Source organism: Xylaria bambusicola (genome assembly GCF_022495145.1).
Source record: "Xylaria bambusicola strain CBS 139988 unplaced genomic scaffold F5B22scaffold_13, whole genome shotgun sequence".
NCBI lineage: Eukaryota > Fungi > Ascomycota > Sordariomycetes > Xylariales > Xylariaceae > Xylaria > Xylaria bambusicola.
The window spans coordinates 226,306-247,855 of NW_025953566.1; the positions used below are offsets into that span (position 1 = coordinate 226,306).

General features: G+C 48.5%; 1 protein-coding gene across 1 annotated transcript; it reads right to left on the reverse strand.

Moving 5' to 3' along the window:
- Positions 1–16,312: 16,312 nt before the first annotated feature.
- Positions 16,313–21,092, reverse strand: F5B22DRAFT_654105 (CRM1 C terminal-domain-containing protein). The gene is made up of 10 exons (XM_047979776.1): positions 20,599–21,092; positions 20,462–20,491; positions 20,326–20,398; positions 20,195–20,266; positions 19,418–20,139; positions 18,597–19,365; positions 18,078–18,548; positions 17,798–18,027; positions 17,163–17,728; positions 16,313–17,108 (listed from the first exon to the last, which is right to left on the reverse strand). Exons 1-10 carry the CDS (start codon positions 20,662–20,664, stop codon positions 16,871–16,873), a joined length of 3,237 nt encoding a protein of 1,078 aa, XP_047832303.1. The 5' UTR covers positions 20,665–21,092; the 3' UTR covers positions 16,313–16,870.
- Between the last annotated feature and the right edge of the window lie 458 nt (positions 21,093–21,550).

Consider the following 21,550-nt stretch of genomic DNA (forward strand, 5'->3'; position numbering starts at 1 on the left):
CGGTCACATCAGAGAGGGTCTCAATGAGCAGAGCAGGATAAGAGCAGGGGTTGCTGGTCTGATGTCCTCGGCCCACTGTGCAATCTGGGTGGGGCGCTCAAGCGACTAGCGCCTGGCCTCTTCGACTGGGCAGAGACTGGGGGGGGTGGCAGCAGTGGGCAGTGGGTAGTGGGCAACAGTGGGCGACAGTGGGTTGAGACCGGGAGGGTGTTGCCTTGAAGGGGGGGTGGGGGGTGAGTGACCGGGGGTCGACAGGGGGCTATATCCTTGCAGTGTTTTCTGCATAGACGCTAGGCCATGTATGACTTAGCGCCCAGTGCTGCTGCCGATCACAGGCGCAGAGGCAGCACCGTGGCACAGAGAGGGCAGAACAGAGGAACACGGGGGGTGTGGTAGCAGACTGGACTCTGGTTCTGGTTCTGGTTCTTCTTCTTCTTCTTCTCTGCACCCCCCTCTCCATCCTCCTCCTCCTCCTCCTCCATCCAGCTTGTGGTGTGTCTACAACACCTGTACCTCCCTTGCTAGCAGCAGAGAAAATTCTTCCCGGAGCACTCCATGAAGGAGGGCGTGTGCCCATCAAGTAACAGGGTGTGAATGTTCAGGCAGAGGGGGGTGGGGAAAAGGATGCACAATTCGAAATCACGACACCCCCCTTTTACTATGAGCAATGTCTTCTGAGTCTTTTGAGTCTTCTGAGGCCTCAGAGTAGCAGACACTGCGAGGGCGTGTGAGGGCGTGTGAGGACGGCGTGTGATCTTCTGCACCCACATTCTGCCCTGCACGCCATGTAGTCCAAACCTCCCTCTCACTTACATAGTAATAGTGTAGTCCATTTTTACACTGCTGCCTCTTTCTGTTTTCTACTGATACTGCTGCTGTACATATTAATTACTACCTACCGTAGGTAGTATTGTGCTAGTAGGGAGGTACCTAGTGCTGCCTACTAAGTAGATAGATAGTAGTGTATGTGTATGCGTCTCTTCTGCTGTCACCTTTGCATTGTGCACCTTTGTTTTTTCTTCTAACCTTTTTCTTAGTTTTTTCTAAACCCCTTTCAAGTTCTCTCCCCTTTACATGTATTTCTTAATTGTGATGCCTGGCATGAGACTAGAAACACTGCTTCAGTTGCATTAGTGACTTACTGTATATACAGATGCTTGCTTACATCAGTACACACATATCGTGATATCACTATTACTACCGCTGTCCGTTGTACCTCCTCTCTATCTTTCAAGTTTCTCTGATTGTTCAATGTTATTCAAAGCTCGCTTCATAATTGATACCTAGCTTTTCTCTCTACATATAATACCATTCTCGGCGGTAGCACTGTCAAGTATCGGTGCAGATACCGTAGGACTTGGTGCTTAGATATATTAAGTAATTCATGTCTTACTGCCTTCAAACGGTATGACATGGTGTCATTACTTCTGAGATCACTCTGTATTGAAGTCAAATTGCCGGTAATCTGAATAGCCCTCCCGGGACAACGCTCAGAGCAGAGCTGGCGTGTGTTTACTAATTCCACGTCCTCCTCATCAAGTCTACCATAAACGTACAGGCTTCTGTGTACATATCTTCTTCTCTGGCCTCAACGCTAGATTGTAGGTAGCATCCATCCCCCATCTACCTACATCACCACCAATTCTGCCTATGCTTCTCAGTCTGCATCCCTTGATTCACACTACATAGTATATACTACCATCAACCCTGCTACCTACTGTATGTCCCTTTCGTCCGTAACGACCACGCAAGCCAAGTATGAAAAATGCAATACTATGGTACTATGACATAGGGTGGACCCGTGGGGGTTCACAACATTGGCATTGCATCCATTCACGACTCCAACGGCCCCGGGGCTCTCTCATGATTGAGCCTTCGTCTCTTAGCTGCTGCTGAAGCCACGCAACAAAAAAAAAAAAAAAAAAAACAGCAGAGTTTACAGTACCACGGTCCACGTCGACTAGGTATCCCACATAGCGAGCTTGACAAACTAAACTAGGCAATCAGGTTATCAGATTTCATACCTACAGAGTACTGAGTGCCCAAAGTAGGGCGGAGTGCACCAATACCTAGATAGCTTGGGCCCGTCAGCCAAGATGGCGCCAGTATGGGCAGATCGCAAGAACGCATCCTGCGGCCTCAACACCATCAAGCACGCTTCGGGTTACAGCAATGGGACTCTACTATGTATGCTTGTTCTGTAGTATCCTCCTGGCGTCTTCTCAGGCATGCAATCTGCACACACTATCGTGCCACACTCTTAAAACCCTTTCCACTAAGCAATATCAGACCTTCTAGCGTCCGGGGGAGCGAGTACTGCTCCCGACCCTCCCATTGGCTATCTCAATGCATCCAGAGTTGATGGCAATCTATGAATTCGTCCAACGTGGTATCGCAATTACGTCCTGAACGCCCCTCGAGGCCAATCACGTCCACCCTCTCTATACTGTTCTAAGCCGAAGCGTTCATCACGACTACCCGTTACAGCCCCTCCATATATGTAGGTAGGTATGCTCATTCTCCTATTGTAGGCTAGAATCATCTCTGGGACACACCAGCGCAGGCAAGCAGACGGCGGCGAAACTAGAACCAACCGAGGTTCTTCTGGGATTACCACCATCACGTTCTGACCACGGCGGCGTCTTCTTCTCTGCTCAGCGTTCTGGGTCCAAATGCGCCTTCATATTACCAAGTCTAGTGGCAACTGTAACTGCTACTGTGGTAACCAGTTCTGACTTGGTTACTTGGTCATAACATCGAACGTAAACTAAGTACTGTAGCTAACTTCGACCACATACCCGCCCTGGCCGTGTACCTTACATCGGTCGTCTTTTCTTGCCCCGGAAGGAGATGGGGGAAAATTGTAATGGAGGGTACCCTTTATCACCTCTCGTCTCCAGTTGCACTCAATTATGAACCAATCATAGCGGCAAGGGTACGCAACCCCCATACCTACTGAGTATCATCGTCTAGCTTCAAGACACATGGAGCATACCTACTTAGTACTTACCTACATGTACGCCTAGGTAGGTATCTTGTCAACAAGTCATGGTAGGTAGGTATGCAGCAGGCTTGGCCGCACCAATGAAGAGTAGGCACGCCGAGAAGCTACCATCAACGTATAATCAATGTATATTCTGTTGTATATTTTGGATGTTGGCAATGACGATCTAGCGCATGCAGTGCCTACTATGGATGTATACATAGGTAGGTAGGTGGTGAGCCGAGACGGCCACGGAAGATGCCGCCGCCATAACAGTACTTACATGGTTCCCGTATGGACGTATGGACGCCGACGCCAACATGTCGATGTCCTCTCCCATTAGGATGTTTGCACAAGCACGCAATAAGTACCCAAGAGTTTCGCAGTAGGTATTTCATGTTCCATTCTCCGTCAATCTCGGCCACTTTGACGCATCAAGGCTAACTGCAGACCCAGATCCTGTAACCACCAAGGGACCACGGGCGAATCGACAGAAGGCGGGCGATTTGCGCAGCCGTGGCTCGCGATACCTGCCAAGTGCAGGAAGCTAGGCCGCATTCAAAATCACTTGCATGAAGAAAGGCGGGGGATTCATGCGGGCGCCGCAGGTGCTGAAGCCCCCTTGGCCGTCATTGTTCCATTCGCAAAGTAGCAGACATGAACACGCAGTGCTTCTCCCTCACAAGTCGTCGCGACCTGCCTGCAGGGTTGCCACCTGATGCATCATCGTGAGTCCTGCCTGCACCGTCTTACGGCGAACGAGGTCGGGGTTTTGGACGGGGTTTCGGCCGGCTCACATCCCACTCGTGAGACATACATACAAGTATGCATCTACAAAAGTGGTGGCGAACGTCGACTGCAGCATCATGTTCCTTTGAGCTCCCTGTCCAACCGATATATTGCCAACTAGATTGTCGTCAAATGCCGTAATGAGAAGATCTGAGGCGAGCGATTTTAGATCATTACAGCCTGCAGTATACTGCTTGTTAGTAGAGCATCACCTGTACAAAGCTTTAGTAAACGCAATCAACGCGAGGCTATCACTTCACTTCATTACTGATAGCCATACTAGATAGTACGACAACCAAACAATCACCCACCTAATATATATATTCACTGTCAGAGGATCTGGTATTTCTTCGCAGGGCAATTCTGAAGTGAGCGTGCCAGTTATTCTTCACAAGTTCCCCGCACCCTTCGCCGTTAACCTCATGCGACAACACGAAAGTAGCATCACAAATCTACAGCATGAGACTGGCAGAAAACCGCACGCCTCCTCTCCTGACGTGCCATAGCCCAGACGCATGTCACTACTGTATGTAAGCAGAGCATTACGACCCCAGAGACCATTGATGCACATTGTACCGCATCACACTACTTAGACCGGCGCACTAGGATGTGGCGGATTATCTACATATAGTAAAAGAATGGCAATATCATTCTTCTGCTGAGGACGCCGTTCCGCTCAACTTTCTTCCCGGGTGATAGTGCAAAACCCATGTAGAAGCTAAATGTTATTTTATATGTAGTTATTGCTAGCCCTGCGTTCATTATCGATTTGTACCCGACAGTGATTAACACGTACTACTATAAATGACGTTTCAAACCCGTAGCAGGAGGTTAACTTGAATCGGACCAAAGCGCGGGTTTGCAAGCTTGTCGCTCAAGTACGGTCGTCTGTGCTTGAACGCTATAAGCGATCTAATGTCTAGCTTGTGGCAACTTCCTATGCAGTTGGTCATAAACGGTATTGAGTGGCGTGAGCTCAACGCCTTGCACCTATGCAATGGTATGAAACACTTCTCTCGGGCTGCTGCTGGTACTGCTCGAGCACAAGATATGCCGCTTCCAGCGCGTTATCTCGCATGTCCCGAGGCTATGCTCGCCCTGGGCCATGCTAGACCTTAGTAGGCCGAGCTTGAAGTCGCTGTCTGTATCACGATGACGAAGCTTTCTTCAACATGCATGTGCTCAGTGCTGGTTTCTCCGTCCGCTATTGGTCGCATGCTGATTCCAGACGCCTACCTATTTTGGATGAATCCATATCTTCTGATATACGGGGGGTTGACATGGCTTATTTCCCCACTGCCACGCGAAACATGAACAGGTAAATGCAGACATATCTACCAGTAGTATCATCACGATATGTTAGGTTATAGACTAGGAGTTAAGTTTCCCTAAAATAGGCAACAAGGCACTGTACTGCAGTAGACGCTCGATACTACCTGGTATTAAGTATGGTATGGGGTAAACTATCCACCTACTTCGTAGAATGAACCCGCCGTCTCCAAACCACAGTATCCGCTTTGCCTGGTATCGTGAGATCAACCCCACGCTGTGTAATAATCTCGTCAGAATGCAACTCACGCGCCAGAAATCACCTGACTATCCCATTCTCTCGGCATTTCGTTAACAGCCCACGGTGTTCACCTAAAGCCATGCGGAGCATAGTACAACTCTCACTCTACGAAGTAGATTGCAACCAGACATGCCAAGCATCCACGCACGAGGCCAGGAGAAGACAAATGAAGATAAGCGAACGCAACACACACTATACTGCCACTAGCACCCTGTAGTATGAAATAAAGATCTATATCAGGACACACACGAACTAAGGTTAACGAAGACCATCGTCAGCCAAGGACTCGATGGTGTAGCCAATCATAACATAAGTTACAAAAGTTCCTACGCTAGAACTGCCCAGCAGTTACAGCTTCTCATACACTACAATGCCAGTCCCGGTAGATGCGGAATAGCTTGCCCAGACGCAATCACCAGAATCCAACGTGTTGGGACACCTGAAATAAAATGGCAGCTTACATGGTGGGTCACGTCACACCCGGGCACCTTACTAAGTAGGTAAGTAAGTCTTTGTATCAGTCAAACGCTCACCTTGCTACACCAGAGATGAACCTCCACGCCTCGCTCGGTGACAGCATAAAAGTGTCAGGGACAAATCCTACCGCAAGACTTGTCTCAACGGATAAAGAGAGCATCTACTAAGACGATACCTTATTCCAGCCACGCGCTCCTTCGCTAAACCTACATAGTATACGACCACCGCACGCTATGCTAGATCGATAAGTGCCATGAATAGTGTCGATCTATAATGCCCGACTAGTGATCTCCAGGTACACTAGAGATGACTCGGTACCTCTGATCGGCGCCTCGAAACGAGTCCCTGGGATTATATGTAGGCAAAAGAATGCGATTCCTCCCTGAAACCCTTGCTTGTTGCTTACTGACCGACCCCCTCCCAGACCAAGTCCTGGGCCCGAGGACGTGGGTGAGCTAGGGAATCCCTCAGCCCTAGCCCATTTTCGCTCACCTCACCTATCCTCTTCGGCATAATAACTCCGGCATCAGCTCGTCTTATCTATCTCTATGAACGCTGTGTGATGCCCTTTTTGATCGACCGCAATCTCAGGTTGCATGGCTAGCTCCGCAAGGCCTCCTGGGAAACTCGGCTTGAAGCGGTCCTGCCTCGTCGACATTGCAAATCATCATTGGAACGCTGGCCGTGTTGATAGCGCTTAGCAGACATCTAGACTCGATATCAATCCTTTATCTTGGGTTTCGTCGAGTACAAAGGATCTGGATGCCAAGTGGCTTCAGGTATTAGGATGGTGGTGCGTCCCATCCAGGTCTAGAGTGCCTCACGATCTTCTCTGAGCCGGACTTTCATCGTTTGAAATGTCAAAAGCAATATCCTCGGTAGCCACAAGAGAAACGCCACGATTAGGTGGGCGGCCTCGTTTGCTTAGGAGGCTTTCCTCGTCAATCGGCTCCTCCGGACAGGTGAACACCCGATAGGCTAAGCTTTCAAACAAATACACAATCAATAGAGAAGCTGGGCCATCGAGACGTTATCAGGCAATTCTATACCATGCAAGTCATGCTGCCGGTTCAGTTTTCGCCACAAGCCACGTTCAACGGTTGGGAAGAGAAAATTTTTTTTTTCTTCTTTTCCTGTTCTTACCCCCATCCGTCATCACGACGTTTGAGGGTTCCCTCAGACGCAGGCACCACGCGCGAAGGGTAGGTCGCTTACATTCTTGTCAAGCGGCTGACCACCCAGACAGCGACCTAAAACGCGAACTATATCCAACGCAGTAATTACCTTATCTCATGGTATATGCATCCAAGAAAACAATGCCACTGGCTTTCAAGATATCGGGCAGCGGTCCTCCGCCAGCCCCTTGCAGAAGAACCATCACCCATCTCTCCATTCCTTTCGCTCGTAAGACAGGGGGCACCAAACCCCGTCGGGCATTAAGTAGTACTTTATACGCAAGCAAGTGGCGTAGCGACAACAAGCGCATACGCTCCAGGTCACATGAGTGACTGATAGAGGTTAAGTTGCTAAGATTAGTTACTTACTGAGCGCTTGGGTTTGGGTTATCAAACGCGAGCTAACAGTAACTGGACTAGCTACAGTCCTATACTAACTCCTCCACTAACTCCTATGCTCTCCAGGTATCGTCAATATCTTCCAGGGTCACGATTGATGGAATCGTACCATATCTTGACTTTACCATACCACATCACATCTATCTCGGTCGAGGAAAGATCATTAAGGTGCAGTGGGGCTCTTTAACTCGGGATTTGTATTTAGAGTAGACACCTCCTATGTACTACCTAAGCATGTCAGAAGACCGAATACTAGTGACGACTAACCTTAGTAGTAGGCCAGAGGCTAGATATGAACTTCAAGAGCGTCTTGTTGCATGACGCGCCTTTCACTAGAAACCCAACCTAGTTTTCGGTACCGATGATGCTCTTGAGACGGTACGTAAGATGATGTTTTCCCACGTGCCACTGTTATACGATGAGAAAACAAAACGTGAGATTATAGCAAGGTACTTAGTAGGTACGGTCCATTTTGCCAACCCTAGCACACTCCGTAGCGAACCACGCTCTTGGGTCGCCGGCGTGTCCAACATCCGCATCCCCTCATCGGCTGATGATGATGCGTCAGTAGGGGCCCCGATTGTATAACCCAGCTCCGTTTTCTCTCCCCAAGTCCGTGGTTTCGGCCTAGCAACAAGGCCCAGTCGGCCGAGATAACCAGAACTGACGTGATGAGACCAAAAGAAAGAACATGGGCTGAATTAAGCGATCTCGCTAATTGACGATACTCCACTTCTCTTCATTGCAATTATATTGAAACCATTCCTGTTTCTCACCCGCGCGAGACTTTGTAATCAATCTTACTCCATACAGTGCTCTTCATAGAGAAGTGAGCGCCATACTTCAGAGTTGAAGCACCAAAGACAAGACAATGTCAGTGACAGCTTGTCACCGACAAATCTCGAGCATGGTGTATAGAGGCGGGGCTTTCAAGAAGAGCAGTTCTCAAGCCATGTGGAATGTTCGATGTTTCCAACGGTAAAGCAGTACGTGAACTATCAAGTGACGTAGCAAGTCGGACTACCAAGAAGGATCATCCCGATTCTTCCCCTGCTCATGAACGGCGACAAGGCTCACAGCATCGCAGGGCCACGCGAATAACTTCCAAGATTACGGAGTGACGACACCTTGCGAACTAGGGAGGTCCCAGGAATGAGAATGACGCCCGACCACGAGTCGCTAAGACGACAATAGAAGATACCATGTTATCCTTCACAATTCTTATCGTATAACACAGTGTTGGCATGCATGTTGCGCTTTGCTCTCTCCTCTGCTAGACACTTTATCCATATACCCTTGATAGGACCTCCAGCGGGCGCTGTCATGACACGCATACCTACTATATTCGGTCCTGTCGTGCATGATTTCACTACAAGGATGGCACTCCCCCAAGTGCTGCTGTCTGACGTACTCGGCGTCGATGTAACAACTATACCACACGCACAGAATAGCCGTCGCCGAAGTGTAGCGTACTGAAGTGGTTGTATTATGTGCCAGACACAAACAACAACGACGACGACGACGACGACCATTCGTATATGCGGCCCTCTCATCAACAGCGATAGATATCGCCGAGAAACAAAAGCCGTTTCGGCCCTTAAGTGATCAAACACCTCAGAGTGACACTGTAGCATTACTATGTACGTTACGCGCGCCGCACACCTCTTCTCACTCACCATGCGTATTCCCTAGTGTAGGTAGGGGGTGGGAAAGGGCGTCAAGGCTGTAAAATGGCCGCCGGCGCAGTAAGAAGCGGGCAATTGGCTGGTCGAAAGCTGCTTGCAACCGGGGGATGGGTGGTTGGCGACATGAAACCACTCTCTGTTCAGTAGCTGGCGAATAGAAACACGAAATTAACACCCCGCATTATTCTGCGTCTTCCGCAAGCCACTTTGCCTGCCTGGCTAGCAACATGTACTTCATACCTACTTCGTACGTCGCTCAACCTTGGCTCCCCAGGTCTGTCCAGGATTTCTTTGTGGTCTGGGGTTTTGCTGCGCTGTCATACTGTGGCCAGCGTCAACAAGCTTGCTGATTTAGGTAGGTAGGTAGGTAGACTAGGTGGTATGTGTTCCTCATACAGTAAACATGTTGTAGGAATTGGAGAATTAGTCGACAATACCGGTATGGTAGGTATCTCTAAAATCAGAGTGCACAGGGATTAGTCGAGCGACTGAGAGCAGTACCTACTACGGTACTGTCGTGCGTCGTCAGTGGCTGGCTCAACGAGGAAAAGATTGCTTCTTCATATCCGACGAGTCCGTGGCTTTCATTAGCGACAGGCCATGTCCGTGTGTGCTGCAGATCTTAGATGCCTACCTATTTTATTTATCACGTACATAGGATCCTTCAAGTGTACCGAAAGAAAAATAGGTAGGTAGATTTTCAATTGAGCAGACCCGGACTTGGCCAGAATGCTGTAGTCACGGTCGTACGTTTGTCATTCGTTTGGAGATATATTTCGCCGTCGTCCACGCTACGATAAGACATGCTATGCCGGACTCTGGCCGGATAAAAACGCTCTCGGCGCGAATCAAGGCATTTCATCATGAAGATCGAAGGTAAAATCTGCATAGAAATACATATCAAGTGCATGGGGCTTCGATTGTCGAAAGCCTTTGATTGACTAGTGGACTGATGGGCGTGTGAATTGTGCGCCGCTAGGTGCCCCAGATCACAGGGGTCATCCCAGGATTTTCCCCAGACTTCCACACTTCCCCCAGTACTGCCCCAGGTATTCAAGAATATCAACCATGCTTTCGACAGGGTTTAGTGGCCTGAAATAGTCCGGCTGCGTCTTTTTGATGATCAACGATGTGACAACTGCCAGGAGACAATGGTGCATCATATCATCGAGGCAGTAGGCAATATTAAGGTATTCTAATGCCCTTATTCCTTCGCCTGGGCTACTGCATGTGCCGATGGTCTTGTCATACCTGGATCTACGCACATTTGTCAGACGTAGTAATAGAAGCATATTCAAGCTCGCCAGCTATCCCTACGGCATTCCCAAGGCATTCACTCCAATGGAATGGCATCCTATCAACCGACCCAGCGGACTGTATCTCGTATCCCACGAAGCCGATGCTGGTTAACCATATAGAAGTTATGCCGTGGGCCTAAATTCGTTGGTCACAGCGCAGAAACAAGGGGGGCAAAAACTCTAGAACCGCCGGCGGGCAAGTCCTGTGACGTGATCTATCAGGTTACACGACGGTGAATAGGCCATAGACAGATAGATAGACAGACCGTCATGCAGCATACAGTAGTAGTGATAGTAACAGCACCAGGTGCCGGTAGGTCAGATACCTAGGTGCAGTAAGTTTAATGGAATACCTAGGCTTGGAATGAAATTGATCTTGTGACCTGTTGCAGCTGTCGCAGTCTCTTTCCTACCCCTGCGCATCCCTTGTCCTCGCCAACTTTTATTCCGGCGGAAACTATCATCGTCGCATACGATGATACGTCGCGGCCAAAGCTCCGTGGGACAAAGGTGAGAGAGGAGAAAATCAAGAGCAACGCCACCTTTGCCAATATGCGTTGCAACTGTGCATTCATCTTATTAGACCATTGTACGATGTCAGCTGCGACACGGAATACTGCAATGGGCGATGCCGTCGGCGAAGCATAAAACATTGTAGCATAGCATATATGGCACGGAAACTCGGTAACTAGGTACAGTACAAGGTCTTTGCTATGTAAGTAGGTATGAGAAGAGATTTCGGCCTGAAACTTGACCGTCTCTCGATTCTTATTGCACACACCCCTCCCCTTCCTTTTCGTATTGGTTGATAGTTGGTCTCGTCTGGCAGATACGCTGTTTGATTTTTTTTTTTTGAAACTTTTTTTTTTCCTTGCATGAACCATTTCGTTCAAATTTGATCGTGTTTTGCAATAAGCTACTGTAAGCTGGGTGTAGCTGGCGGTCCAAAAATAAAACACAACCAAAATGCCATTAACCTCATTTCGCCAGCTGGTCTTACGTGCCTTTGGGGCTAGAACCAACCCTCGTTTTCCAAGATTGTCATGTCTAAGAGGGCCAGAGCGGGCATGCCGCCCTTCCCGCCGCGAACTACTGTAGGGTAATGTCTACTAAGTAGGTAGGTGCATACTATGAGAATTATGTGGTGGACCGGTCTCAAGAGCACCGATTATCAATCAATTGACCAATCCTCAACTTCGCTCACCGACAGTAACCGAGTTGAGAGCCTGAGACTATTCACAGACTTTGCTCTCCCCTGAAGGAAGGGGGCTAGACTTGATACTAGTGTAGGACGAACACTTGAATTGAGTCTATTTGTTTGTTGTTTTTCCAGTCTGCGGCATTGAAATCACACATTATTCCTACGCCGCTTACCTGCAGACAGACATGCTGCTCTTATCCACTCACAACTTGCGACCAAGAGCTGAGTTCTTGTCCTTGCAGCACGCCCCGTCGAGATTACTGTCCACGCCGTTTTGGAAATAGTGTGGTATAGGTAGCCTTGCGCGATTGTCAATAGCCAGACTGAGTTAGGACGGCGATCGGTTTTGGGGCGGCAGGCCAAGAATCGGCAAGCCGCCGAACTGGTGCACGTAAGTAGTTAGAGCTAGTACGTGGATACTTTAGTCTGTCCACATCGTGAGAGATCCCGTAGGATTCGTCTCTCATCCATCGTCGGACCCCTCGTCAAACCATCGTCAATTGCCCATTGGCCGCCACGCGCGCCGACAACGTGGTAACGCTCTGGCGCCACCCTGTATGCCCGGCTCTCCGTTACCAAAAAACCGACTTTTGTATTTTGAAGAAGAGGGAAGGGGAACAGCTTCACGAGAATTGAGAATTTCAATACGTAGACTCACAAACGACACCACCTGAGTTAGGTATCTGGACTTGGAACTTCGCTAGACTACTGCTCTACCAATTCGGTGATAGCTGCTTTCTATACACCCAGATCATGCTCTGTTCTGTTTCGTTCTACCTGGATCTGGGTTGGTCTGGTTTGCCTGCCGTTACAAAAGGTCCATTCTCTCTTTCGCACACCCACCACCGCATTCTCACACGCACACCCCCTAGCCTGAATATTGTTAGCTTACAACCGCAGCTCCGTGGCTTGGTGCACCTTCGGCGTGCTGACCAACACACATAAACTTTTCGTCTGGGCTTGATTGTCTGATGGCCGAAACTACCTAACGTCTCGGCCTAGGCCTGCCGCTTTTGGCGCCCTTACTCCGGTTTGCACTTCAGCCCAGATAGCAACAACATCGCTCTCCGACCAATACACACCAGGCTGTTGAAACCCACAGGAAGGGAGCCTTGGGGACACAATAGGTGCCACCATAGTGTTATCATAGGAGTGGGATCCGCCGGCTATCGAAAGAGGATTGTCGGCGCTAAATTCAACGTGCTCAACGAGATTACGAAGCTATCTTTTCATAGCATACCGCATATTCCGACCTTTCCTGAATATAGCGTCATGAGTTGAAGGATATGAGCGGCAATCCTTCGTGCTGTGCTGCAGGTAACATAACGATACAATGCGCGCCCACACCTACACTCTCACGTCAGGAACAAGAAACAAGAAATTTACCAGCCGCAGCAGACCCCGGAATCCTTCTCGACCCAGAGCCGTGGGTATTCATGCTTCGGGATAAGTAATGTGAGATGAATGGCGTGAGATTTCCCTACTGTTATGGCTAGCTGAGCGGCATACCCGCCCTGTCAAGGTGAGCGGAAAGGGCTGTGCGCCATATCCACATTTTGTAACCGACTCTACACCAAGTGACAATACCAATACCATGGTGGCGCCGAAAGTGGTGAGCAGATCCCGTGAGAACTAGTGGTTATGTGTCCCGTCACAGTCACAACCCAGTCCGGCCCCAGCCCAACCCGTGGAGCTGGGTGCAAAGCTCACCAGGAAACACAAACAACGGTATCTCTATGTGCGTATCTCAGTAAGCGGCCCGAGGTAAGTGTGTGGTCTTTTGTTCGGAGCAGAAGTAGCCCGATTCCTCGAAACAATCCATAGACGGCGAAACCCCCTTGTGTTCGCTTCGCTTCACATATAATGTACATTGCAGAGTGAGGTGAGAATACCGACAGCAAACATGCATGTATATCCGACGCTCTCTCGTGGCAGGCAATATAATACACGCAAGCCTAGGAAAAGTAAGTAATTTAGTTGCCGGTGGCATCTCCTCTTGTTCATCTAAGCCTCGGCTGGCTCGTGCGTAGGTACTGGGTAGGCGTTGGCGTTGGTAGTAAGACAAGGAGGTATTGAAGGTGCTCAAAGTACCTCCCGCACACCCACAAACTCACATGTCTCTCATAATATGCACGCAATGTGAAACGACATGGTGATAGGAGAGACCTGCCTAATCTACACGCCCAAATCATGCAGGCTGCTCAGTAAATGTTATTGTTGGATGGGTAGGGAGGGGGCTAGGTAGGCAAACTTCACTTTCCGAGGAAGCATGGGAGATATAGCCTCGCTTTTAATGAGATCAGTAAGCCCGGTCATGCGAAATTATCATTTGAATTTCTAGGTTGTATCTGCACTGAGCCGCTCGGGAGTAGACTGTCCGCATTCAAATTACAATTCCAATTCAATGTACCATCTGTGCGTGTGCATCATATTTGCATGCAGCGTGTAGTCACAAATACCCAGGCTACGTCGACCTCAGCCATGTTTGCGTGGTTTGATGACAAAGACGGAGGAGAGAAACAAAACGTATTATCCAGTGGCACTAATAGAACCAACCAGGAGATACAGATGTCTGTATTCCAAGATCTCTTCTAACCAGACCCCCTCCCCTCTCGATTCACTCATCCGGGTGGTATACGTAAAGGATACCTACATAATAACACATACACACATGCAAATCACATTATGTACATACGTTCACCGTAGCACGAGTATGCAGCAGATCGAGAAACCAGAACAGCAACCGTCCGAAATCACGATCTGTTGCCCTCCCTCTCACCTTCGCCCTACCCTCCGGTTCCATGTAGTGCTCCCAACAAACTCGTTACACTTACCTCACCAAATAAGCTCGGGAAGCCACTTACGCGGTGATGATGACAGCAACCCGTTCTCGTCCCCCTTTACCCCTGTTGACAACCGTTCATCATCACCCTTTCCGTCCACCGTGCACGTTGGCAGTCGTAAGGAGAATTAGTAGTGGAGTGCCTGGCGTATACGACGGAAGAAGGGTGTAAAATACCTAGGTTATGCTCTGCTCTGTAACGAAAGCACTCGGGCTGTCGTTGAATTTGATTGCCGCTCGCCCGTTATTGCATGCACGACCACCGCCTCTCTAGAAACGAATGTTTGCCTCGTGTCTACTTGCTTTTGCCCGCGTGATGTACACAGTTTTTTCGTCCCACGCTTCACCTCTACATGAAAAGAGGGAAAAGGGGCCGAGGATAAACCCTCATAAACGCCAGTCTTCCTGTCGTGCGCCCCCGTGTTGATCCGCCCATTCAGATGGACAAACCATACTCCTAGGCTCAACCAATGAACCAGAATGACTGGCTGAGCATGTGTGCGACTATTTGTTTGCTTTCAGAGTTTTCCTCCTCGCGCGAAATCAGTCGATAACAGGCCATAGACCAGTCCAGATCACCTCCGCCAAGTGCTGAGATCGCCTTGCGACGGGTGCTCGCCTACGCGCACAGACATTCGGGATTGTGAGGCTTGGGAGAGACCCCACGGTTGCGTCGTGGGATGGGCGTACACAGAAAGGGGCGTGAAGTTACCCTGAACGGCACATTGAAAGACCAATTCTTCTAGACCTTAAAGGCGTGTCAATATGAGTAGAAAATAAACCCCCTACCATGCTTGGATTCAGATGGAATCATGCAAAGCCTGGATGAATGGGAGTGCATTGCCGACTGTGACTTGGGGTCCCAGCATATATTGCCGTGAGTTCAAGGAATAAAAAGCGTCGAAGGAGACTTAGTAGATGGTGATCTGATCGATTCCATCATCATATACCTCCCACTACTTGATAGCCCCTATAATCAATTTAGAGATCTATAAGTATTCATCTATGAGTTTATGTGCTGTAACCGAGTAAAAATCCTTGCAATTAATGAGCGCCATCAAAGACGCACGAAGCCGTCCCTTAAAGCTTACTATACGTGTTCGAAATCATAATGCCCTCAAAGGGCCCTCCATTCTATTAGCAAGAGGAGCAAAGTTGGCCACCATCTCTGAGTCACCTGGCCCATCCAACCCCTTTTGATCGGAAGAGAATCATGATATAGCAAGATACCTTCAATCAAATGATGCTTTAGGGGTAAAGAAATTAAATTATCAAACAAACATCTCCGCGATTTCTCAATACGAGTGCTTGTCTTCATTCTATATCGACATGAAAGTTCCGCTGCACTAACAGTAACTCGTGACTCACGAACTCAATTTTGTAAACGTGCCACATACCTAAATATTAAGCTTGCCATATCCCCGCGGAATGAAGAAGACATGCTGCTCGATGCCAACGTCAATCATACTACCAATGCCGCTCATCCCCCCTTGACTGAATCCTCGCCATAATGCCAACCACTCAGCAACTTTGAGTAGCTAGTTACTGGCACTTCTGTTGTCCACGGCTACCTGATGGAGTGAGGCCAAGTGCACACAGCTATTCAGAAATCACGATATTGTACTTAGTGGAGATAGTTTATAAGCAATATAGCAACATACATATTCTTTGCATTGTCAAGAAGTCTCAGGAGTTTATCAAAAAGGTTTGCTACTGTCACTCCTTTAGTGTTTCGCTTGTTTGAGGGATCAAGATTGAAACTTGATAGTGGATGGCACGTCTCGAAATATGGAGAACTGGTAGTCTAACATTGAATTTCTATATAACCTAGCACTTTCACTCACACATGATCCTCATACTTGATGGATCTTTTGATGGGAAAAGGGTGAAATTTACTGACTAGTATTTGGCATATCCGCCTTGACGGTCTTTTGCCTAGTCAATTGTCTTTAATAGCTACTTCTCTCATTCCGAAACCTTATCGGACGAGTATATCTTCATGCCCTATAGTGGACCCTTCAGGACCAGCTACTGCCTCTCCATGATGCATATGGCTCGGGTGTACGAACAACTGCATCGTATTTATTGTTCGTGGAGTTCCAACAGCCACACCTCTCTGCCGCCTCCATACTCTCAGACAAACGAGAAAGGAGTAAGGCCGCCAGGTTTCTCTCAAACGAATCGTCCAAGCAGTCTGCGGTAGTGCTACCTCACAGACATATACTTCTATCATTTTTTGGTATCACATACAGTTTTGAACAGCCAAGTTCCGCGGCGACGTGGCGAGGCAATCAAGAAAAGGAGCGACTGCTTAGACTGTCCTCCATTACCCAGAGTGTATCATAACTCGGAGATATTCCAGCTGCCCATCTTATGGCTTGACTGGGATCTGAGGAGTGCTAACTTGGGCTCCGATGCCGCGCAAACTCATTCCTCAATTCGTTAATCCAATCATAGCTCATCATCTTCAATCTCTGATGGCTTTAGGAGACCACCAACTTTGGCACGTCGCTCATGATCAGCTGTCAACTTGTCTCTAGCCTCCTGTTCTTTTTCAACAACGAAAAGGTCGGCGTTGTCTCCGGCGAATTCTCTGAGAGAGATAAGGAAGTCGCGGACTTGAAGACGGAACTTCTCATACGAACTGTTTAGTGTGAATAAACATTCTATGAACGCAGTGATTTGAACCCTGTGCCACATATTAGCTTGATATTGGGTACGTACCAGCGGTTAGGAGACCTACGCCTGAAGGTTAGGGAAAGCATTGCGCAGGAGCCTTCCAACGAAGTCTGCGAGGAAATCTCTGTTACTGGTCCCAGCAGGTGCTTGATCAACATATACAGGACCTTGTATCTTTGGTGTTGTCCCATCAGCAGGGAGTACAAAGTAGAACATCCTCATTAGTAATAATGACTGGGTTTTGAAACCAGCTTTGTGATCAGGGTCTGTCAGAACAAAGAACACGTCTTGCAGGATAGTAACAAAGAATTGTTGGAAGAAGGCGTTAGCAGTTTGCAAATCTGTTTTCTCAGCAATGTTGCTGACAAGTTCCAAGCACATGTTGAGCCCTGCGCCCTCAACGTCCCGGTTGTCATGCTTGCTTGCCCACATACAAGCGTCAATGACGAATTTGAACTGGCGATTGTCGAGCTTGAGAAGGGCAGGGAAACAGTGAAGATTTATAGCTCTGAGCAGGTTGAAGAACTCTACCCTGTGCTCGGGAAACTCGGAGAAATCCTTGTTAATCATCTCCAGTGTGCACTCGAAGACATTCTGCATGATAACGGGGACTTGATCCTCCATGAGACCCTATTAAGTGGTTAGTGTTTTCTGTCCCATTTATAGCGAATGGGGCGGGTTATTGGTTGATCAGCTTACTGTTAGTCGTGTGATAATTGTTGACATGGCCTTTAGCACCTCGGCATCCCGAGCACCAGGAACGTTACGGTTGTAGTCAACGAGGACAGAGTCGAGGAGCTGGGGAACCATCTGTTGGCGCACTGCCTGCAGATCTTCGGCTTTATCCACATAGCTTTCAATCAATTTGAGGATTTCTTTCTTGATAGTTCGCAATCCTCGAACCTTGGGCATTCGCGGCGCCAACTCGCCTAACACAATTAGCCGGGTTGTCATCCATGTAGTCACCGATATACCTTACCATCACGAGCAATAGCTTCGGAAATAAGTTGGCTCGTTGCACGGTACATTTGCAACATGTCTAAGTATATTCTGCCAATCTGGGGTCCGAAGTAAGGGCCAATCGAGCAACAGGCCGAGACATTTGTCTTCATGATATTGCCGATGATCTTGATGGTGTCGGCATCTTCTAGAATTTGGGGATTTGATGTGGCGGCCCTGATAATTTCATCCCACGCAGCGTTAGGCGCATTCATCAATTCAGCCAATAGCCGTTCTTGCTGGTGTTTGTTGCCCTGGGCAGCTACCATATATCCGCAAGCCTCATAAAATGTATGGACTTGTTGCGGAGTAAGATCGCAGGTAATACGTTGGAGGCTCCGAACGATCTCTTCGATAAATGGCTCATTCTCGCTGGGCTGCAAAGCCACGAAATGCCTTCGGCACTGGCGTGCGATCTTGATAAAAGTATCACAGGCCATGTCCTGAACACCTGTCATTCTGTTAGAATTGATGTCAAACGTACATATTCATAACGTACCTTCGTGAGATTCGTGCATAAACTCGAAGAGCTTATTCACGACCGTCTTAAGGAACTTCCAGTGAGCCTTCAAGAAACGCGGGTATTGGCCCACGATATACATGATATTGCTAGCAACAACGGCTTTGTTATCCTTTCCACGCTTCATCTCTGTAAGTCCCAGGAGGTCTTTTATAACTGTGACTAGGAAACGTTTCTCCGTCTCTTCATTCATAGCTAGTGAAATCGATCCAATTGCCCAACATAGGACATTGCAATTGTGCCAAGACCATTCGGTCCCGTCTACCTGCTTTTGAAGTTTCTCTGTCATGATATTTTCTGTGTCTATGACGTCGAGATGTGTCAAGTAGACAAGACACTCTCGGATGGTCTTGTATAGCTGTACTGTGTCACTCTCCTTGACAAATTCGCGGACAATCTCACCCTCATCGTTTTCAACAATGAGGACCTCTTCAGGACGGACCATCTTCTCGATCATGACCACACGAAGGTTGGATAGCACTTCCTTATACTTGTGCATTCGAAGTGGTAAGTTTTCGAGTATTGCAGGGTTGATAGCACCACTGCCTGATCCAGCCGAGACTGCTATAGACATTGAATTAAGATCCTGCATAGGGGCAGTTTGCATCTCCTCATACAGCTCTTGCACGAGTTTCAACCAGTAGTCTAAGCAGATCTTGAAAATTTCGCGGTCCTCAATTTGGGATATTCGAATAAGGTAGAAGTGACCATGCGTAAGGAAGTCACGGTTAGGGAGCTTTTCAACAAGCTGGAAACTGATATTAGTAGACCATTTCACGAGGGGAATCTAGGAAACTTACGTCAACGTGCTGCCCGAAAAAGTTACACAAAAAAAGGGCCAGATCCTGCAAAAACTCTTGGTCCCTGGTGTTACTCTGTGGGTAGGTAGACTTAAGGTCGAGATCTAGAGGGATGATTCCGGCGATAGTTGTGAGGACATCGACAAACATCTTGACTAGCTGCTCGCTGTAGGTATTTGGTTGTCCTGGACCATTGGTTACTAGGCCACCGATCTCCGTGAACACTTGGAGTGTGACATTGCGGAATTCCGGGACCTCAAGGAAACGGGTTCGTAAGGTTTCTATCAAGGGTGTCTCGAAGATATACCCGAGAGGAATCCAGTTACAAAAGCGCAAAAGCGTCTCTAGCGTGGCCTTAACTAAGCTCGGCTGGTTGGCAGATGTAAGAATCTCCTGACAGAGCTGGAAGATTTGCGAGAACTCGTTGCACATTGTTGTTTTGAGGTTTCTCGTCTTGGCCGATGTCATCTGGTCGGCAGAGTAGTCAAATACTTCTTCGGAAAGGAGGCGGAGAATTATCATGTTGTTCTCGCAGATGGACAGGTTGGTCCGACAGGCAGCAATAATTTCGTTGATAAAGGTTGGCCAGTTGTGAGGCCATTCTTGTTTGAGGATGGATACGAGAACAAGGTTGAGTTTGTTGAGAAGCGTCCGGTGTGTCTTGAGGGACTCCTCGGTGTTAGAGGCCTGGATGATGAAGTTCACAACGAAGTTGCGGATACCTGCACGACGGTCAGTCATGGTAATATCCCCTCAAACTCAAGGAGACAAAAGTACCTAGACATTGCTCGCGGGGTAGGACCTTCCATCTTGTCATGATAACATTGTCCAATATCTGTAGACCCAGATCTGCATAGTGTCAGCATTAATACAGAGCCGAGGTACTATGTATATAGCTTAAGACGCACATTTAGTCTGGGGATGTTTCGAGTCGCTGAGGATTTTGTCGACGAGAAGCCAGGCGTCGGGATCCTCCTTGAACTATATGCACAAGTGTCAACAGTCGCACTGAGGGGAGGGTAAGCTTGCGGGCGCATCACTAACCTGGTTCAAGGCGGTTTGGGCAGCTTTTTGCTAAGGCGGGGAAGAGAACGGCGTTAGTAGCTCTGGCGCGACAGAAGCTGGGATCCTACTTGGCAGACAAGAGGAAAAAAGCTGGATAAAACGGTACGCCGACGTACCTGCTCGCCTCGAGCGTCATAGAAAGACTGGACCATGAGGTCCAGTTCCTCGATACTGGGCGCCATGGTCAAAGAGGAACTTTGGGGGGGTTGGTATAAAGAAGGCTATGACGCCTCACGATCGCGGGAGGCTTGCAATAACGGGGCAGATGGAGGCAGAAATGGTCAGGGAACTACGCGGCTGCTCGGATGTTAACGGTGGTCGCAAGGGCTCGACAACACAGATATCGCCAAGAGACAAACTCCAGGTCTGAGAAAGGCAAAATATGAATGATCGGGTGGGCAGAGATCAAAGGCTGGCGAGATTAGGTGGATGAGAGACGGCTCGGTGGCAGCGTTGGTAAAAGCGAGAGGCGGCTGGTTGTATCGGTAGTAGGTACTTTGTAGGTGTGCGCAGGTGGGGGAGGGGAACCCGGCGACTGCCCAAGCTGCTTAGACCCAGGTAGGTTAGGTGCCTTACAGAGTAGGTACTTGCTCTAGTTACCTACCTAGGTACTATGCAGGTATACCTCCATTGATAGGCACATACATGTATGTAGATATCATGGGTATCAGTTTAGGTATGTATATAAGTAAAGGTTCGTGCAGCACAGGGCTGGTTCCGGCTTCAGCTCATTTGGTACCGTTCTGCCGGCCTTTGTGTGTCTGTCTGATTTCTGGCTGACTTGCCTGATTGCTTACCTACATATGTATGTATATACTCGGTTCTATGTAGTATACCTACCTCATACTGCCGAGTTCCACAATTGTGGAATATTAAGCTCCGAGCTGTACTATGTAGGTAGATAGCTGAGTGTTGACATCCTTAATTTAACCATGATTATGTCATCCATGAGCTGTTATGGTAGTAGTTGTGGTCAGTCAATTCGCCCAGCATTTTTACCATGTGAAGGAAACGTTTAATTCAGTAGGAGACATTTGCACAGAAATTATAGCTGCTACGACATTCTTC